This window comes from Bemisia tabaci, chromosome 8 (assembly GCF_918797505.1).
Source record: "Bemisia tabaci chromosome 8, PGI_BMITA_v3".
In the NCBI taxonomy this organism is placed as follows: domain Eukaryota; kingdom Metazoa; phylum Arthropoda; class Insecta; order Hemiptera; family Aleyrodidae; genus Bemisia; species Bemisia tabaci.
This window is the reverse complement of record NC_092800.1, coordinates 18,327,598-18,345,017: the sequence shown is the minus strand read 5'-3', so window position 1 is coordinate 18,345,017 and position 17,420 is coordinate 18,327,598. Positions and strand designations below refer to the sequence as shown.

General features: G+C 38.2%; 2 protein-coding genes across 2 annotated transcripts; both read right to left on the bottom strand.

The window, feature by feature from the left end:
- Positions 1-673: 673 nt before the first annotated feature.
- On the bottom strand, positions 674-6,502 carry eIF3i (eukaryotic translation initiation factor 3 subunit i). Its single transcript, XM_019062434.2, has 6 exons — positions 6,347-6,502; positions 4,798-5,044; positions 4,125-4,271; positions 2,919-3,040; positions 1,754-1,954; positions 674-1,118 (listed from the first exon to the last, which is right to left on the bottom strand). Exons 1-6 carry the CDS (start codon positions 6,347-6,349, stop codon positions 864-866), a joined length of 975 nt encoding a protein of 324 aa, XP_018917979.1. The 5' UTR covers positions 6,350-6,502; the 3' UTR covers positions 674-863.
- An 86-nt stretch (positions 6,503-6,588) lies between these two features.
- Positions 6,589-14,690, bottom strand: LOC109044444 (uncharacterized). The gene is made up of 4 exons (XM_072303162.1): positions 13,906-14,690; positions 12,949-13,047; positions 8,825-8,983; positions 6,589-8,377 (listed from the first exon to the last, which is right to left on the bottom strand). The coding sequence occupies exons 2-4, from the start codon at positions 13,030-13,032 to the stop codon at positions 8,297-8,299; spliced, it is 324 nt and encodes a 107-aa protein (XP_072159263.1). The 5' UTR covers positions 13,033-13,047; positions 13,906-14,690; the 3' UTR covers positions 6,589-8,296.
- Between the last annotated feature and the right edge of the window lie 2,730 nt (positions 14,691-17,420).

The following is a 17,420-nucleotide window of genomic DNA, read 5'->3' as shown; positions in this document are numbered from 1 at the left end:
ACTATGTATTACTAACATTTAAAAATGGGCCTACAAGTCTGGTGGAATAGACAATACACTGAAAGATGCACTGATAAAAACAGTTGGACTTCCTAAATGATAGGTTTTTCATGTGAGCGAAAAATAGAAATTTTGCGTAATCAGTGCTAAGTAAGAAGGTATTAGGGTAAGTAGTAAGGTAAGTATTATCTTAGTTTGGAGTTAACATCAATTATTTTTCTTTCGCAAATTAGACCATGTTGAGCAGAGAGGAACCAAGCCACAACGGCTACTGCTAAATTTAATTGGGCAATTTAATTTTTTACATGAAAACGGTTGTGCGGATTTTCGTACAAATTTCAGTGAATTTTCTGCTTGGTACATAGCAAAGTCCTTAAAATTTTAAAAGGATTCTGCACAAATGTTCTCTTGTAAAAAATTAAATTACCCAGTTAAATTTGGCAGTAGCTGATGTGGCTTGGTTCCTTTCTGCTCAACGCGCTCCAATTCTATTCAACATGAAATTTTGAGGTGGAAGCATTTATTAGAATGCTTAAATTTGTACCATGTCTCGTCGTCCGTTTCAAGAATTTTAGAGACGAGTTTCCATACATTTTGATAAAAAATTTGACTTTCAGATAAATTAAATATGTAGTTTCGTTTTTGGATATTTGCTTCTGGAATAAAGAGAACATTTTAGTTTTGGAGTCTTGACCAATTTTTTAATATGAGTAAAAAATAGGACCAAGTGAATGAATTTTACAAAAAATTCAAACTTGTAATTTGTACAAAACAACTGTAAATTGTATAAAAAAGAAAAATGTGTGATAATTATCATGACACTTTTTCTCTCTTAGAATATGATCTGTGCATTGATAACAAACTTAACTTCCAACGTCAAAACGGTAATCTAGATAGGATTGATCAAATGTGTGAACACGAACAAAACCGTCTTCTCCTCCACTGCTGAAACTTTTGCCGTCAGGATGGAATGCTAAAGAGTTGATGGGACCGAAATGACCTTTGACGCGACCAAATTCCTCTTCGAAAATCAGATGGAAGAACCGAGCATCGAATTTACCAGCACGGGTTGAAGTCGTTGTTACATCCCTGGCTTCTTGACCTCCTCCTAACACCACCTGAAAAAAAAATTATTTATTTATTCCTTTACTTTAAATAGAGCAGTTATTAGGTGTGATTAAGTTAGGCAAACTACGCCTTACAGTGGAGATTAAAAAAAGGAACCTTTCAGTGGGTACAGCAAAAAAACCGATCTGGAAAAACAAACATCAATTTCTACTTTTTAGTGATGAAGGCTTCCTAATACTTAGGAAAAAATTGGGTCAACATTTCAAGCTGTAATATTCATTATAAAAAAAGTTATAAGCTTTGGAGGTAAATTGTTTCTCAGGCTGACAACAGCTCACTATTAATCCTTGGAATACAAAGAGTCTCTATCAAGCGCTAAAATTTTGATTTTTCGCCGCAGGTAACAAGCTGACAAGAATCGATCTCTTGAAAAATTACCACAGAGGTGGTCCCTTTTCCTACAGATGACCACTTATTTTTTCAGTTGAGAGAATTTGTTTTAAAGACCTTAAGAGATCGACCTCTTTGGATTACACTCCAAATAATAACAGCTAACTTACGTTTAACACCTTAAGCTCTGAGAACACTTGACACTCCAAAATTACAATGCACTACATGCCAATTAATCTCATTTCAACCAAAAGAATTTGTTGCAAAGAGTAAAATTTCTGTTAAAATTACTTACGTGCTCATAGACTGGAGATAAAGCTGCACTGTTGACAGGACGTTCCGTTTTATAACACTTGAGACATTCCAGAGTATCGATATCGAATAATTTGGCCGTGTTATCCTTTGATGCAGTGACAAAAAGTGTTCCATCTTTGCTTGTTTGCATGTCATTGATTGAGTTATTATGTTCGCAGATGTTGTTAACTTCTTTGGCCATCTGGAGAGAGAGAATCAATTTTGGTGGGTTAGGAATCAGATTTTAGTAGGTTGCTGAATATATCACTCATCAGCCATTAATGGCAAGGTTGCCACAAAATTTAGAAAATGAAATTCTCTGACATTTCCCCTACTCATTTCAGTAAAATTCCCTGATGATTGAAGGTATGTCAGATGGTTGAAAAGACATAATTTGAAAAAGTTTTTAAGCAAAATCTGTTGTACAAAACGTTAAACCTATTCTAGAAAGTTAATAAAAGGACCTAACACTATTTGTTTGATACTTTTGTCATTTTCCCTAACTTTTCCGTATTCCCCGACTGTGGCAACCCTGTCATTATCAATGAGTGAAATCAGCTTCAACTTTTACACAATCGGAAAACTTTAAGGCAGAGCTTCTTGTCTCTTTTATATTTTAATACTTTAGCACACCTAATTTTGGTTCACTTTATAATTATTTTTACAGCAAATATACTTGCGCTGTCAAACTTACAATAAGATTTTGATTAAACTGATTTCACAGGACTGATAAATTGATCTGATAAATCACGGAGACCATTAATTTGAAGAGCTCGAAGTCCTTGACAACAAGAGATCGATCCATTAAATCCTGGATTCCATTTAATCGCGATCCGATAAATCGAGGTCTTCCTGAACTTGTATCTTAAATCATAACAAAAACTCATTGCATTGAAATGAGAAATTAAGTATTGTTTGATCCTCAGTTGGTGGCGGTTAAGCATTGCATGTTTTGTTGAATAATTCTTTTTTATGACTTAAATCGTTTTGAAAGAGCTGTTTCTCTTTTTTTTCTTTAACAAAACTGCTTTAACACACACTGCTTATGACATCTTTTCTCCTTTATTTTTCTATGATACCCAGGACTTTATTTTTACAAGTTTTACAAACTTCAAAATGCCAGCAAAAGATACAACTAAATAAAAAAAGGGGACAAATATACTTACTCTTAAATCCCATTGAGAGATTTCTCCATTTTCAAATCCAGCAATTAAAAGTTCATCTACCTCACCCCACAGCAATGCAGTTACTTTTGAGTCTCGGACTGGAAGAGTCATGTATGGGTTTCCTGAAAACACAGAATAAGAGTGACGAACACATAGATTACAGTTCAAACTTTGTTTTGATTCAGTGTTCTATAATTCAGCTATGAACTGCTTCTATCACCTCTGCTTAAAATTTATCTTCCAGTTAAGGTTATTTGAGAGGGTAAACACTGGAAAGTATCTTGTCCCACGCATGGAGTGTCCTTTTGCTCCTCAACTGAGAATGAGCATTAAAGGCCAGAGAGGAACCGCTGAGTAGACTTTTGAAGTTAGTAAGTTTCAATAATTGTTCAGAAAATGTTTGAAGTCAATTGAGTATTCATCAAAACTCTTGGAACGAATGTGAAAACTGAGAGGACTTGTTTTCAGTCTAGTACGGAGATGAACAGAAAATATTTTTGTATCAAGTAACTTGATTATGGTTTGATGACAATGTTGCCATTATTACAGAGAGATTATAGAACAGTTTATATTCACAGTTGTTTTTGATTCTTTCAGGTCACTGAAATTTTTAATCAACATGTGAGTTCACGTTTATACTTTTTCTCATGGAATAGCCGTTCACTGAAAACAATTTTCTTTGAAGATAAATATCTCTTGTAGACATCACTCAAGAAAAAACCTTAGGACGCAAAGATCATTACCCTGCAGAGACCTGATAAAGCACAAGGTTCTCTAAAGAAAATTCTCAGAACCACAGAAAGCTCAATACTGTAGGCGGCTAAAATCAAGCATTAAAAAGCTCAATATGACCCTCAGTAGACACCCAGATTTCAAAAATGGGGGTTTCTATACTCTCTGAGCCTCTTAGCCTTTTATGTGCCCAACCTTTTCTTGAATGGCCCAGAAACCTAGACAGTTTCAAAGCCTTACAGATATGACAGTTAAAAACCTTCAGGAAAATTCAAGCAGATTTTAATGAACGAATTTTTCAGATTTTTACCTCTACGGCTAAAACTTTGATTAACTACATTTTCTCTTTTTTTTAAATTTCATTTTTATTTACTCGATAAGACTAACCAAAATGTCAAATATTTTGAATAAAGTTGCAAAAATTCAACAACGTGAATAGAACATAACGGTAAAGTAATGAGGAAGAAAACATACTCAGATTATCTCCACGAACATCACCGAGGAAAATTTCACAATTCTGTTTCAGTGCTGCGTCTGTTGAGTAGGCAATTGATGTACCAGAGTAACTAAATTTGCTCGTCCTGACGGCTGATTGTGTGCTAAGACATCCTAGTTCAACACCTGGAGGGAAAATAGGACAGATTATAGAATTGTATTAATTTTTCCAACATTAATTGCGGGTTTTATGAACTCCAGGAATATTAATCCATGGAGGCCAATTTAATAAGAGAGCAAATTTTTTTAAGTTGGATAATAAAAACAGAACTTGGGTTTAACACGGCAATCACCTTCCGAGGAATAAGTTGCAAGCAGCCTCACTTCCTTTAGGTGCCAAGAGATTAAGTAAAGTTGCATTTAATGAGGCTTGAACAATGATGGTGAAAGTTTGAATAGCTTTTCTTGAAACAATGGTTTTCGCAATGCAAAAGTTTGACCATCATAACTCCAGTTCAAATTAACCTGTTTTGGTTCTTTTCGTGCCAAAATGTTCATGAAACGATTCTTAAAGCAAAAGTGCTGCCGACAGCTCTTGTGCGAGTTCTTTGCCACTTGGGTCCCTTTTGACGAACTGTCGCAATTGTTTACTGATCCGTTTGAGTATTATCTTCATGCATAAGAGGAAAGATATACAAGAAATGTTTTTTACCAGTTAAACAATCCCACAGCCTGATGGTGTTATCAGCACCGCCAGAAACTAGTTTTGTCGTCTGCCAATCCACATCAATGCCCCAGACAGCACCATTGTGTCCATCAAAAGTTCCGAGCCTTTCTCCATTCAATGAAAACCATACGTTAATAGTTTTATCCTTGGCAGATGAGAAGAGAAGGTCGCCTTCTCTGTTGTAAACAATTTTGGTGATTGAACGTTCATGTCCTTGCAGGATGATCGGTTTCTGAAAATGGAGACAAATTATGCTGAGTTATGCACAATGAGAAACAACATAAAAAAAACCACTTCCAGAATTGAAAATTTTAGGTCAAGAACCAGATAACCTAAAGAAAAGTGCTAAATACCACAGTCGGTAGATTGCCTTAAAACCGTTCCGAAAAAAAAAAAAAAAACTAAAATGGATACCTCAGATTTATAACAGAGGAAATGCAAGTCTCCGGGGTAAAAATAATGCTTCTTCATTTTTGGAGCAGAAATCAAAGATTCTCATACAAAAATATATTCATTAGAAGTATAGAGACACAGGGTCAATAAAAATAAGTATAGGTATACCCCAGTGGCGTGGCATGCTTTGCGATATATCGATTGTTATATGTCATTTAAACCTATGGAAAAGGATTGATAAACAGGGTGTTCGCAGCGAACACCTTAACAATCGATTCTTTACCATAGGTCTAAATGGCATAACATTCGATATATCGTAATTCACGCCACGCCACTGGTATGCCCTCAAATCCTCATCCTCACTTGTCCATCGTATCACCAGCCTTTGAAGACACGATTGAAATGGAGAGCAATAAAAGAGTAGCTTCTTGCATTCATTTCACTCACCAACGCCGATTTGAGGATCAGCTAGAGCTTGTGCATCGTATGCTGCAAGAAACGTCAATCTCTTGCTAGCTCTATACTTTGACGTTAATCTCAACATACGATGCGCGAGCTTTGATCATATTGAACTAACGCAACATATTCTGACAAACAAATATTATACCAAAGACAAACCAAGATTTTGAACACGACCATCCCTCCTAACCTGAGAGGGTTCTAAATGGTTATGTCAGTCAAAGGGTGCTGCGCAACCAAATTGATGACACATCGACTTTAGAAATTTCTAACGCCAGAAGACTTGATTCAGTCGTGACAGAACAAAAATTACCGCTGTGCACATGTTTTGATGTGCAGTTTCAGTTATGATGCATAGGTCCTAATTGATCAATTAGCGAAAAGCCCATGACTGCAGTCACGGATCTAGAGGAGTGCCTGTAAGAGTGCCACAGCTCATGCATTGCAGACTCCTCATTCATCCTGTCACTTAAATTGAAAGACTAGGTACCTAATCCTTCTTCAACAGACTAGTGGGCATCATGATTGCGCTGTAGAGTGAGTAATCTCACGTTAGATGGAATTCTGAATGACACAAACCATCTGTGATGGCTCCTCGGGTTGAAGTAATCGCCAAAACAGGGAGCTAGCCTGACTGATAATGTGTGAAATTTTGCCTAAAAGCAAGTAAATGGAAACTTACCATGTCAGCAGTGTGTAAGGAACTATTGTAGCTGATGGAGAAAATACATATATTGACAGAAAATTAGAAAAACTGGAAAATTGTTATCCACATGTACTGTTGGAGCACACCGCACTTTGTTGACGATAAGAAATTACTTGGGAGAGATGAAAGGATAACTAGAATATTACGTCATTCAGTCATGGACCAATAGAATACGATCTCATGATAGAGTTGATGTTATTGGTTCGTGCCCGGTTTACATTTTTTGGCGGTAAATTCAAATTGACGGGCAAGTCCAACATCGAGCGACAAACGCAAAGGCAAATCTAGCTAGTTCTCGCCGTGATAAAGAACTCAATAGAGCTTGAGGTACTTTTTATCGGATATATTTAAGAACTAGAAATATTTTGAGAAAACTGCTGCGTTCTTGGAGTGAAAAAATGCTCACAGAATGATTCCTCTTTAATTATTATGCATGGTTTCATGATTTTCCAGATATTGCATTTTAAATAACTGAGTTATTTTGCATTGAAATTGGGGTGGAAATTACTTTTCATTCTATCTCCATGCAGAATAGAACGGCTAGGGGACAATTCTATGACCACCAGATCAGGGCCGGATTAAGGGGGTGGCCACATTGGCCGCGTCCCTTGGCGGCAAATTTAGGGAGCGGCAAATTTTGCAATTTTTTTAAATGTAGGTATAAAGAAATCAGATTCAGAAAAAAAATTATCCATGAGAAAAGGGGACGAAATCTCTCTTTTCTGAGAGTATAGTAATTTCTAATTTTGTCGTTTTTCGGTGATACAAGAAATAACATCTTTAATTAGTAGAATGAAGAGAGGAACTAAACACGCAATTTGGCCTGGAGCTCAACGCAGAGAGGAATGATGACGAGGACTTGAGATGAAAAAAACAAGCCCTTGGCGCGGCGATCGGCATGTAACACGTTTAGCGCCTACAAGACTGCATGAATACTTTACGCATTGCGCCAAACACAGTTCGGTCAGGAGCGGTTGGCGTGAAACGTATAGCGCCTACAAGACTGTAAGAATACTTCACGCATTGCGCCAATCACAATGCGATTAGCGCGGCGCAGCGGCGGACGTTAAAATTATTAAACCACATTTATGTTTGTTCTTTCATAATTTTTTGGTTCATTTCTTATAAATGGAGGACCTTGTCCACATAGAGATAGGTTCACGGAACTTAACTTTCGCGCAAAGTTCTGTGAAATTTTGCTAGTAGTGTTGACAGGGCTTCCGGTAAACGTGTCTTATGCACCCCTCCCCACCGGCACGTTCACTTGATGTTTTTTTTTTTTATGTTTCAAAACGAATGAGAAGGGGGCGGAAACATACAAGCGGCCCATGGGCGGCAAGTAGGTAAATCCGGCCCTGCACCAGATTATGTTTTTGCCAAGCTTGCCAACTTACGTGAAGATGGGGACATATCAAGTAGTTTTTTTTAGGCCAGGATTATGTTGACTCTGCTAATGAGAATGATTTCGATCCTTGCACGAAAGAATTAGACTCTATATACAGGTGGACTCTTTTATACTAACACAATATCTTTATCGCCATTATGGACTTACCTTTGTGTGCTTTTTTTCGAGCTTGAGAATTGATTTGAGACAAAATCAGTGGCATCACTATGTGTACTTTCAAAAAATTAATAAAGATTAATTAAAAATTAAACTTATTATTGATAATGACTAAATTAATTTTTTATTGTCAGGGAAGATTATTTGTATTGAAGAAGAGTAATCATGTCAGAGCAAATATTATGTCAATGCTCTTGCGAATTGTTCGACGGCATTGATTCATCCAGGAATTTTCTATCTAAAGTTTCTGGAGCTCAAAAACGAACTTTTGCACTCCTGCCGAGCTCGGGTTAGGTCAAACCTGCCGGTTCAACGGTAATGTTGTTGATGGCGTCATCGGTGTCGGTGAGGCATCGAGTCTGTGTCTAGCTTGACATTGCTATCGCTTTGTGAGACCTGGTTACGGATCGAATGATGACGACAATCGCATAAAGGTTTTCTAGATACTGTAACAGTGATAACAAATGAAAAAATAAATTTAAGAAAGAACTATTTCTCACTTTTACCACTTGACACAGTTTACGGGAATCGAGAAACGGAACATAATTTGGACTGCATTTTGCAATTTGGAACTATAAATTCTGGCTCCTCTGGAAAAACACTTATGTGCACAGGGAAACTAATGGCACATACGTTGTTTTTAACCGTTGCGGTTGTCAACAACCGCAGTCATTTCATTTGTATATTTAACATCGACTTTTCATTCACGTTGGGTGTGAATAATATATCAAACTCACCAACAGACTGTAATTAATGACTCTCTTTAAAGAGAGTCATTAATTACAGTATACAGAAATAATTATTTCATCAAAAGGTCCCACTACATTTCTCATGATGATTTAGTCATTTTCCTAAACTCACACAACCACAAAAGCTTTAAGAAAACCACTCACCTTTAAAAAACTTTCATGTGAAAGAACCCAAAACTTAAGGATTCGGAATTTGATTCTTTTGTTGGTTCTCATCATAATCAATTCTAGGATGGGAACGGATTTGCCTCGCAATAGTAACCAGGATTCATTGTAGTAAAGTTGAGTGCCAATGTTTGTCGCCTGTCGCAAAAAGATTGAACGTGCTCAAATTATTCACAAATATTGCCGTTAACATTTTCATACGTACCACCAGAATCACCATTGGGGATAGTTACCGGTAGTGTTCGAAACTCACTTATAAGTTTCAGGGGCCATGTGGCCCATCGAACTCGATTTTTAGGGGCCATTGAAGATATTTAAGATGCCGAATTGACTTTTTGCCTATTTATCACGGTGCATTTAGTGAAAAGTTAGAGTCCGGTGACGAGATGCGTCGATATTTCAAAAACTCACCAAACAGAAAAATTATAGATTTTTTTTGAGAGGGGGGGAGGGGGCAATTTTTAGGGACCACGTAGGCGCAGAGCCTTCATTTTTTAGGAACCATGACCGATTTCTGAGGCGCATTTGGCGCGATGGCACTTGTGAGTTTCGAACACTGGATAACAGTTATTAGTGGGGGAGGAGGAATTTAGGTCTTTTTTTCTCTGGGGTTCTTTATTTCTAGGGATTTTTGTCTATTAAGTCTGTTTTGAATGTCATACGATTCATGACCGAATTTATGCCTCTTCCCCACCCTTGCAAGGAATTCATTTTAAAAAAGTCATTACATGAAAGAACTGATAGTCCAGTCAATCTAGCATTTTTCTGGGAAAATCTATATATAGAAGGTTTTTTTGCGGAAACATGTTGCATTAGGCTACCAGAACAACATATCAAAAGTTTACCAAAATCGGCCGTCCGCTAAGGCCGCCATCTTGAAAAAAGGGGGGGAGCGGGGGGCCAAAATACGCCGCCGGCGACCGGTTTTTAGCTTATATCTTGAAAAATATCGATCCTACGGAAAAATGTCACTGATCCTTTTAAAAAGATCATAAAATTTCCTATTAGAAACACTTACATTTATCAAGTTGCGACTTCTGGTTCGTGAGATATGGCGGTAGTTTCCTGCGGCTAGGAAAGTCAAATCTTGCGAGAAATCACGTTTTTTCAACAAAATCTGTAATTATCTCAAAAACGGCGAGTCTGAGGCAAAAAAGTGTTCCCACAGGAATGAAAGAGCATGAAATTTCCATGCTAAAAATGCTTATGAATTCACTAGGGGGTCCGCCCCCGGAGCGCTAGGGGGTCCGCCCCCGGAGCGCTATGCGGTCCGAACCAACGGCGGCTACTACGCGGTGAGGCTCGGCTTGGCCGCGCCATGAATTGTTGCGGTCCAAGATGAAACGGCTTCACTTTTTTGGTAGATTTGCCGCGAGGGTAAGTCATATTATCCAATTAAATATGTGCTAATTTCCTTTCATCATGAACCCCCCCCCCCTCCCTCCCCCATTAGGTCATGCATGTTGTATAGTTAATAAATGTCAACGGTCGCGCTTGAAGATAATGTTATTATTTTATGCTTTCTTATTCAAATTAAATTTGTCAAACAACAAATCTTTTTTTTCAAAGTAACTAAAAGGAAATGAATTAATACAAAATATAGAAGTAGGGAGTTTAAATTCATCCTCTGCTTCCTCTTCGATCAGTGTTTCTGCTTGATTGCTGCATCCCAAGCCGGAACAATGTAGACAAATGCCACTGCATGGTAGACCAGCTCTCTTACAAGAGCAGCGGTTACTACAGCCTTTCGAACATGTACATGAGATGATTTGTAAAAAGTTCTGGGGGGGGGGGGGGGTCAGGCGGGTTGAGCATAGGCACAAGGAGAAGCCTGAGTTTCGAAGATTTCCACCCCCATTCCTTGGGATTCCGTTTTCTTCCTCTCCAGAGTTGAACTTGATAATATACAAGTAAGAAGTGTTGTTTGCACGCATCTGAAGTTGGAGGCAACGTTTGCAGTTTCACCTCAGTTTTTGCCTTGCCAAAGCACGATTAAAACATTGAAATTTGCATTTGTTCAAAGCAAAAACTGATTTTTCAGCACCATACAGCAAAAGGACGAGTTGCTCACCCGCTTGACAAAGCTCATCTTGAGTGCAGTCGGTTTCATCAAATTTCTCAGCAATACAAGAGACTTCGCCACATTTTTTAACAGTTTAATAAATTTGCCTTTGCCCTTGCCACGAAATGCTGAAGTAGTATCACATCCACTGACTACATGGATAAACAGAATGCTCTTCTTTAAATTTACATTCGATGTTCGCAATTGATTTGAGATAAAAATTTGGGCTACATATTTGCCCTTACCTGGTTTGAGTAATAGGACGTCGCTTGATGCAGGCGTCAAAGCTATCATTAGAACAAGGAGGTCAATGTCTTCACCAACGATTAGAGTACCTATATTGAGAGAGTATGGCCACCGGTGTTACCACCTCTGATTGGCTCAGCCATCTTAGGCTGAATGGAGCCCTTAGGACCCAAAAATGGCGGACGCCATAAATTAATGTGATGCAAAATGACTCAAATTGTAGTTTTCTTTGCTTATCATAACGAGAAATTTACCCAAATGCACTATTGCGATTCTTTACATATTTTTAAGGCTAATCGTGTGCAATTTTTGAGAAAAATTATCTTAGATGTAGTAAGGTTGGCGGCAAGTGCGGTTGGTGAAAATCGTCAAAAGTTGGCAATGGCCCCCTCCTATCCACAAAAACCAAAACAAAGCACCGCCATTTTTGGGTCCTAAAAGTCTCTTCATGGGGCCCAGTGGCCATACTCTCTCAATATAGGTACTCTACCAACGATAACAACTTGTTTCTTCGTTCCTCTCGGCAGACTGATAGCTTCATTTACGATGAGAGTATCCGCATCGTCCACTGCTTGAGATACTTTAACTTGACTCCCTGTAGTAAAATTTTTCGATAGCAAGCAAATCAAACGCGCCTCATTCTTTTCATTATAGATAGAAGCAAGTCCTGGGCCACGGATAGAGGAATGTCCTCAAAAAAAATTAAGGCAGGACATTTCTTAAAGCTATAACGTCGTCACCTTTCTACGCTTCTTGTAGAATCTGTTGCGCTTCTTGTTCGTATCCATCAAAAACAATTGAACCTTCAAGACCATCATGCTTTTCAACATATAGGTATTAATAAACGATTCCACCGCTTAAGATAATAAACGAAGAAATGCTTGTCTTATTCCTATTTCTATATTTTGTATTAATTCATTTCCTTTTAGTTACTTTGAAAAAAAAGATTTGTTGTTTGACAAATTTAATTTGAATAAGAAAGCATAAAATAATAACATTATCTTCAAGCGCGACCGTTGACATTTATTAACTATACAACATGCATGACCTAATGGGGGAGGGAGGGGGGGGGGGGGTTCATGATGAAAGGAAATTAGCACATATTTAATTGGATAATATGACTTACCCTCGCGGCAAATCTACCAAAAAAGTGAAGCCGTTTCATCTTGGACCGCAACAATTCATGGCGCGGCCAAGCCGAGCCTCACCGCGTAGTAGCCGCCGTTGGTTCGGACCGCATAGCGCTCCGGGGGCGGACCCCTAGCGCTCCGGGGGCGGACCCCCTAGTGAATTCATAAGCATTTTTAGCATGGAAATTTCATGCTCTTTCATTCCTGTCAGAACACTTTTTTGCCTCAGACTCGCCGTTTTTGAGATAATTACAGATTTTGTTGAAAAAACGTGATTTCTCGCAAGATTTGACTTTCCTAGCCGCAGGAAACTACCGCCATATCTCACGAACCAGAAGTCGCAACTTGATAAATGTATAGTGTTTCTAATAGGAAATTTTATGATCTTTTTAAAAGGATCAGTGACATTTTTCCGTAGGATCGATATTTTTCAAGATATAAGCTAAAAACCGGTCGCCGGCGGCGTATTTTGGCCCCCCCCCCCCCCCCTTTTTTTCAAGATGGCGGCCTTAGCGGACGGCCGATTTTGGTAAACTTTTGATATGTTGTTCTGGTAGCCTAATGCAACATGTTTCCGCAAAAAAACCTTCTATATATGGATTTTCCCAGATGACCCTTATTTAGAGCTAAATTGACTGGACTATGAATTCAAAAAAACATTTTACCGTTTGTGATGTCAGCGCAGGATACCTGAACAGAAGAAAAAATAGAAGCTGTGGCGCGATAATTGCAACCACATACTTAAACATTTCAACGGAGAATGGCTGTAACATAAAAAATAATGAGGCATCAGCTGTAAGCGCACTTGTGCTTTTTTAAGAATAGAAAAAATAGAAGTCCGACGGAAATTTCGATTTTTTTTTAAAGTTAATAATGAAATGATAACCCTGCTAGTACTTCTTCCTCCTGCGTGACAACAGACAATGGAGGAAGGCGTGTGAAGAAAAGGGAGGGAGAATCTCATACTAGATCACACAATCGTGTGTGATTTTGTATGACTCATCGAAGTTCCAATACCTCCACGTGCTTTTTTTTAACAATTTTAAACGAATATTGAGATGCATTATTTAGGTATGCATTTCGATTATGATGTGACATTTTACAGTGCCTTGGATTTTTAAAAACTGTTTTCTGTTTTATTTCTTAGATTTTCTTTCTGCTTAAAACGAAAAAATTTGTGAAAATTGAAAAAAAAACCGAAATTTTTATGAGTTTTTTCTAAAAAAATTATATTGAAGAGGCCCTCCAGATTGATTGTTCTTCTTGGGGTGTGGTTAGAGAAAACACTCTCTTCTGTAGTTAGAGCAAAAGGATCAGAAAAATACAACGATACAAAGTTTTAGTACATCCTAAAAAAAGTGTAATACCTTGAGGTCAAAAAACGTTGTTGTGAGAAAAACCAGTTTTAAGTCTTGGATACGCATGGGATAGGCGTTATCAGGGTACCGATTTGTATTTCTTGATGTGTCATAAGACGTGACATAACTGATGAAATAATTATCGTATTTTAAAAAAGAACCATAGTCTTGAATTTCAGTTGAGGATATGTAGAGCTCAATCAGATAAAAAATAGGAACAATTTCTTTTGATCAAAAATGACTCATGCCTCCTCTTATTATTACCTGAGAAACAGCTAACCCTCCAAAAATTCCGCTGTATATTGTAGATCCAAAAACAGCAAAAGTTACAACTGGCGCAACGAGAGCCTGGAGCCTTGAAGCAAGTCTGAAAATATGTATAGAGAGCGTTAGCAAGTAAGTTATACTAGGGGGTTATGCCCCCTGGCTGCTACGCGGCCCAACTTCCAGAGAACGCTTCGCGCTCTCTTAGGCCCGCGTCGACTAAAGAACGACTAAAAAAAGTGAAAAGATTTTCATACCCGCTTCTCATTTGTGCAATTTTACTATGCCCGAGGGCGATTGGACCAATAAAAATCAAATGAAAAAATCGAATTTTATTTCAAACTTCGTCGCTTTTGGATAGTATGTAGCAAAGGAGCATACATAAAATAAATAAATAAATGAATAGATAAATAAATAGATAAATAAATGGATAAATAGATAAAGAAATAAATAAATATATAAAGAATGACAAGAAGTCTACATTGCCGTAGATACGTGGTTTCGCACTTTGGTTATCGACGTGCGATTGCACACCATGGACGCAGAAAATACGGTCGTTAGTTGTTACGCGTCTCGCGGTCGATGCTTGTGAGCGCGAGGAAAGTTAAAACGCCTTCAATTAGATGCTCCTGCAATACGCACATCCATCGAGTACGAATAGTTGTATGCAGCGCCTTGGATGATGGCGCGTCGCTTCGTTGAGCGATTGAGCGGGCAATCGCATGTTTGTGGTTGATTGTAGGTGTTTTTCTTATTGTTTTCTATTGTTTAAAATGTACAAAGCTTAATCCCCCCCCCCCAAAAAAAAAAAAAAATACATTCCCTTGTAAAGGCGAGATGTATTCATCGGAAATGGTTGACAGAATTTCAATTCGAAAAATATTTTTAGGAGAAAATTTTTAAAATTTGGATTCGATTTGGACGCATTTTGAGGCCTATATGGCGCAAATTTTGAATTAATTTCTGCACATAAAGTACGTTGTTCTAACCATTTTAAGCTGAAAATTCTTTTGAATTATTACATGCAATATATGAAATTCACTGCAAAAGAGGGCAAACGGTAACGAAGATTTTTTCCATCAGACAGAATATCTGGGGGGACAAAATTGGACTATTTTCAATTCCAGTAGAGGCCAGGTCCTCCCTGGGCCCTCCTTCTAGCTAGGCCTATGAGTGGAAAATCATTGCAATTTCTTACAAAGGTATATCCCCAAAAGTTACACCGTTGCATTTTATTCGATATTCATGAACATTAGCTAAAAAAAACTCCCTAGTGATATATCAACGGCTTTCTTAAACATAATTTTAATGGCAATGTTAACCTCCCTAATGAAATGAACTGTTTAACCCTTAGCTGCCCAAGTCCAGTCAAATTAACCTGAGGCTCTCTTAAAAAGACGTGCCCCACGGGTTGTGTGGGGCCAGTACGTAGAGCTTTAGTAAAGGTATACAATGCATCGTAAAAAAGAATTATACATCAAATGGAAAAAAAGGGACAAAATCGAGTGTTAAAGAATTTTCTTTGACAGCTGCCGCTACCCCTAAAAATCCCGAACAAGGTAAAATCTACTCAACTATCTCCTGGGGCGTTGGGGCCGGTACATACGAGCTTTTTATGAAGGTCTACAAGTACATCCTAATAAGTGAATCAGATATCAAATTGAAAAAAAAAAAGAATAACTCAAGTGTCACTACACACTACAGCCGAGGATAGGAGAAACGTAATCGGGACTAGTTTTTTAATTTTTCCTCCGAATTTGAGTGAAACCTCCTCGACAGCATAGAGTGGAACATTGCGAGTTAACGCCTCGCACCGTTGCGCCTTCAATTTTGTATATGCAACACGGACATCCATCAAACACGAACAGTTGTATCTCCGCGCCGTCATCTACGCGCGTCTTCTTTTGCTCTAGTTTCATATTGTTGTACTTGTATTGTTGTACTTGTATTGTTGTACTTGTATTGTTGTATTTTCATGTTGTTCCGTTTGTCTTATTTGTGGTTGGGCTTCAAAGGCTATACGTGAGCAACACGGCCGAAGATAGGAAAGACGTAATCGGGCTTCGTTTTAGCGGCTCTAGTGCTGCTATTCCGGACGGTCCCAGCTGGGGAGTATCAACGGACCATGTTACATTGGAGAGACCGCGTGTTGGTTGATGGGAATCGGCGCCATTTTCTGCTGTTTAGGGGGGACTGATTTTATTTTAATTGCATGATATCTTTTTCCTGTGAGCGAATGCTATGTTGTGTAGTGTATTTTTGGAATCATGGTGATACTGTCAATAATTCAAAACGGGTCTGTGCTTTAATCTCGCACTGGAAAAAATGTACTTTACGTTTAAAATTTGAAAATTCAAATCTATAAGTTTTCGCGCTTTTTTCGAAGAATGCCGACGAACTACACCTCTAGAATGGCCGACCAGTGTTAGAGACCCGGAACGTTTTGAAGTTGATATAGGTTAGGATTACTTGGGCTCACACAGCAGGCTGCCATCTAAACCCATGTCAGACGCTGCCCACATTTTGCCGAATATTGTTGAATAAAGTGATAGCAATGAAAAGATTGCATAATAATCGCATCTCCAAAGGTTTTCTTAACTCAAAAAATAGGAACTTTGAAAGCAAACCTCAAAAAAAATGAAAGTTTACATAGGTTGAAATTTTCACATGTAATCCTTATGGGCAAGACGCAGCAGAAATGGAGATTGAGGTTAGCTATACTTGGGCTCCCACCCCCCTCCTGCCTTCAAAAACCGGCCCTTGCGCGTTACGCAGGTTTGCTATCTCGCGGCCATTCTAGTTGAAGAATGCCGTGGTTGGAGCTTCCTAGTCATACTACTCGACATCAGCTGATAGCAAACAAAGGTTACCAAGGAAACCGTAAACGCGTATCAACTACCTACCGTCGCCAGAGCCGCTTTCCGACGCGAATGCGTTGGAGCTTCCTGCTTGTTTAAACTTCTCTCCCGAATCTGAGCTGAGCGACACCTCATTGGCAATTACATAGAGCAGAACATTGAAAGTTCACGCCTCGTACCAACTCCGCTCCTTTTGTCATGTGTTTTTTCGCTGTTTCTTTTCTATTACAGTTATTTTATTGTCTTGTATCATTTGTTAAAAGCCTGTACTTACATTCTGAAGATGATGTTCAGCCGGAAAGCGCATCGATTGTATCTATGTCAACGCATTATTTTATTGTTTTCACGTGACAAAATAATATCCCTTCATTGGAAAAAAGTAGCTTGGAACTAGAGTAAAGACTCTTAATAACATTGACAAGAAAAACTACTCTTGATTCAATCCGATTGTTCCTTGAATTGCAGAGCCGAACCTCTTGATTTAGGCGGATTTCTTTTTGATTCAAGCAAAAAGTCCGCTTGAGTCAAGAATTTTTTTCCTTGTCAATGTTTTTAAGAGTCCGGACTTTAGATCCAAGCGACTTTTTCTCCAGTGTTACATTTAGGCCTAATCGTTTTTACATATTGTCACTATTGGAATAGATGAAAATTAGAAAA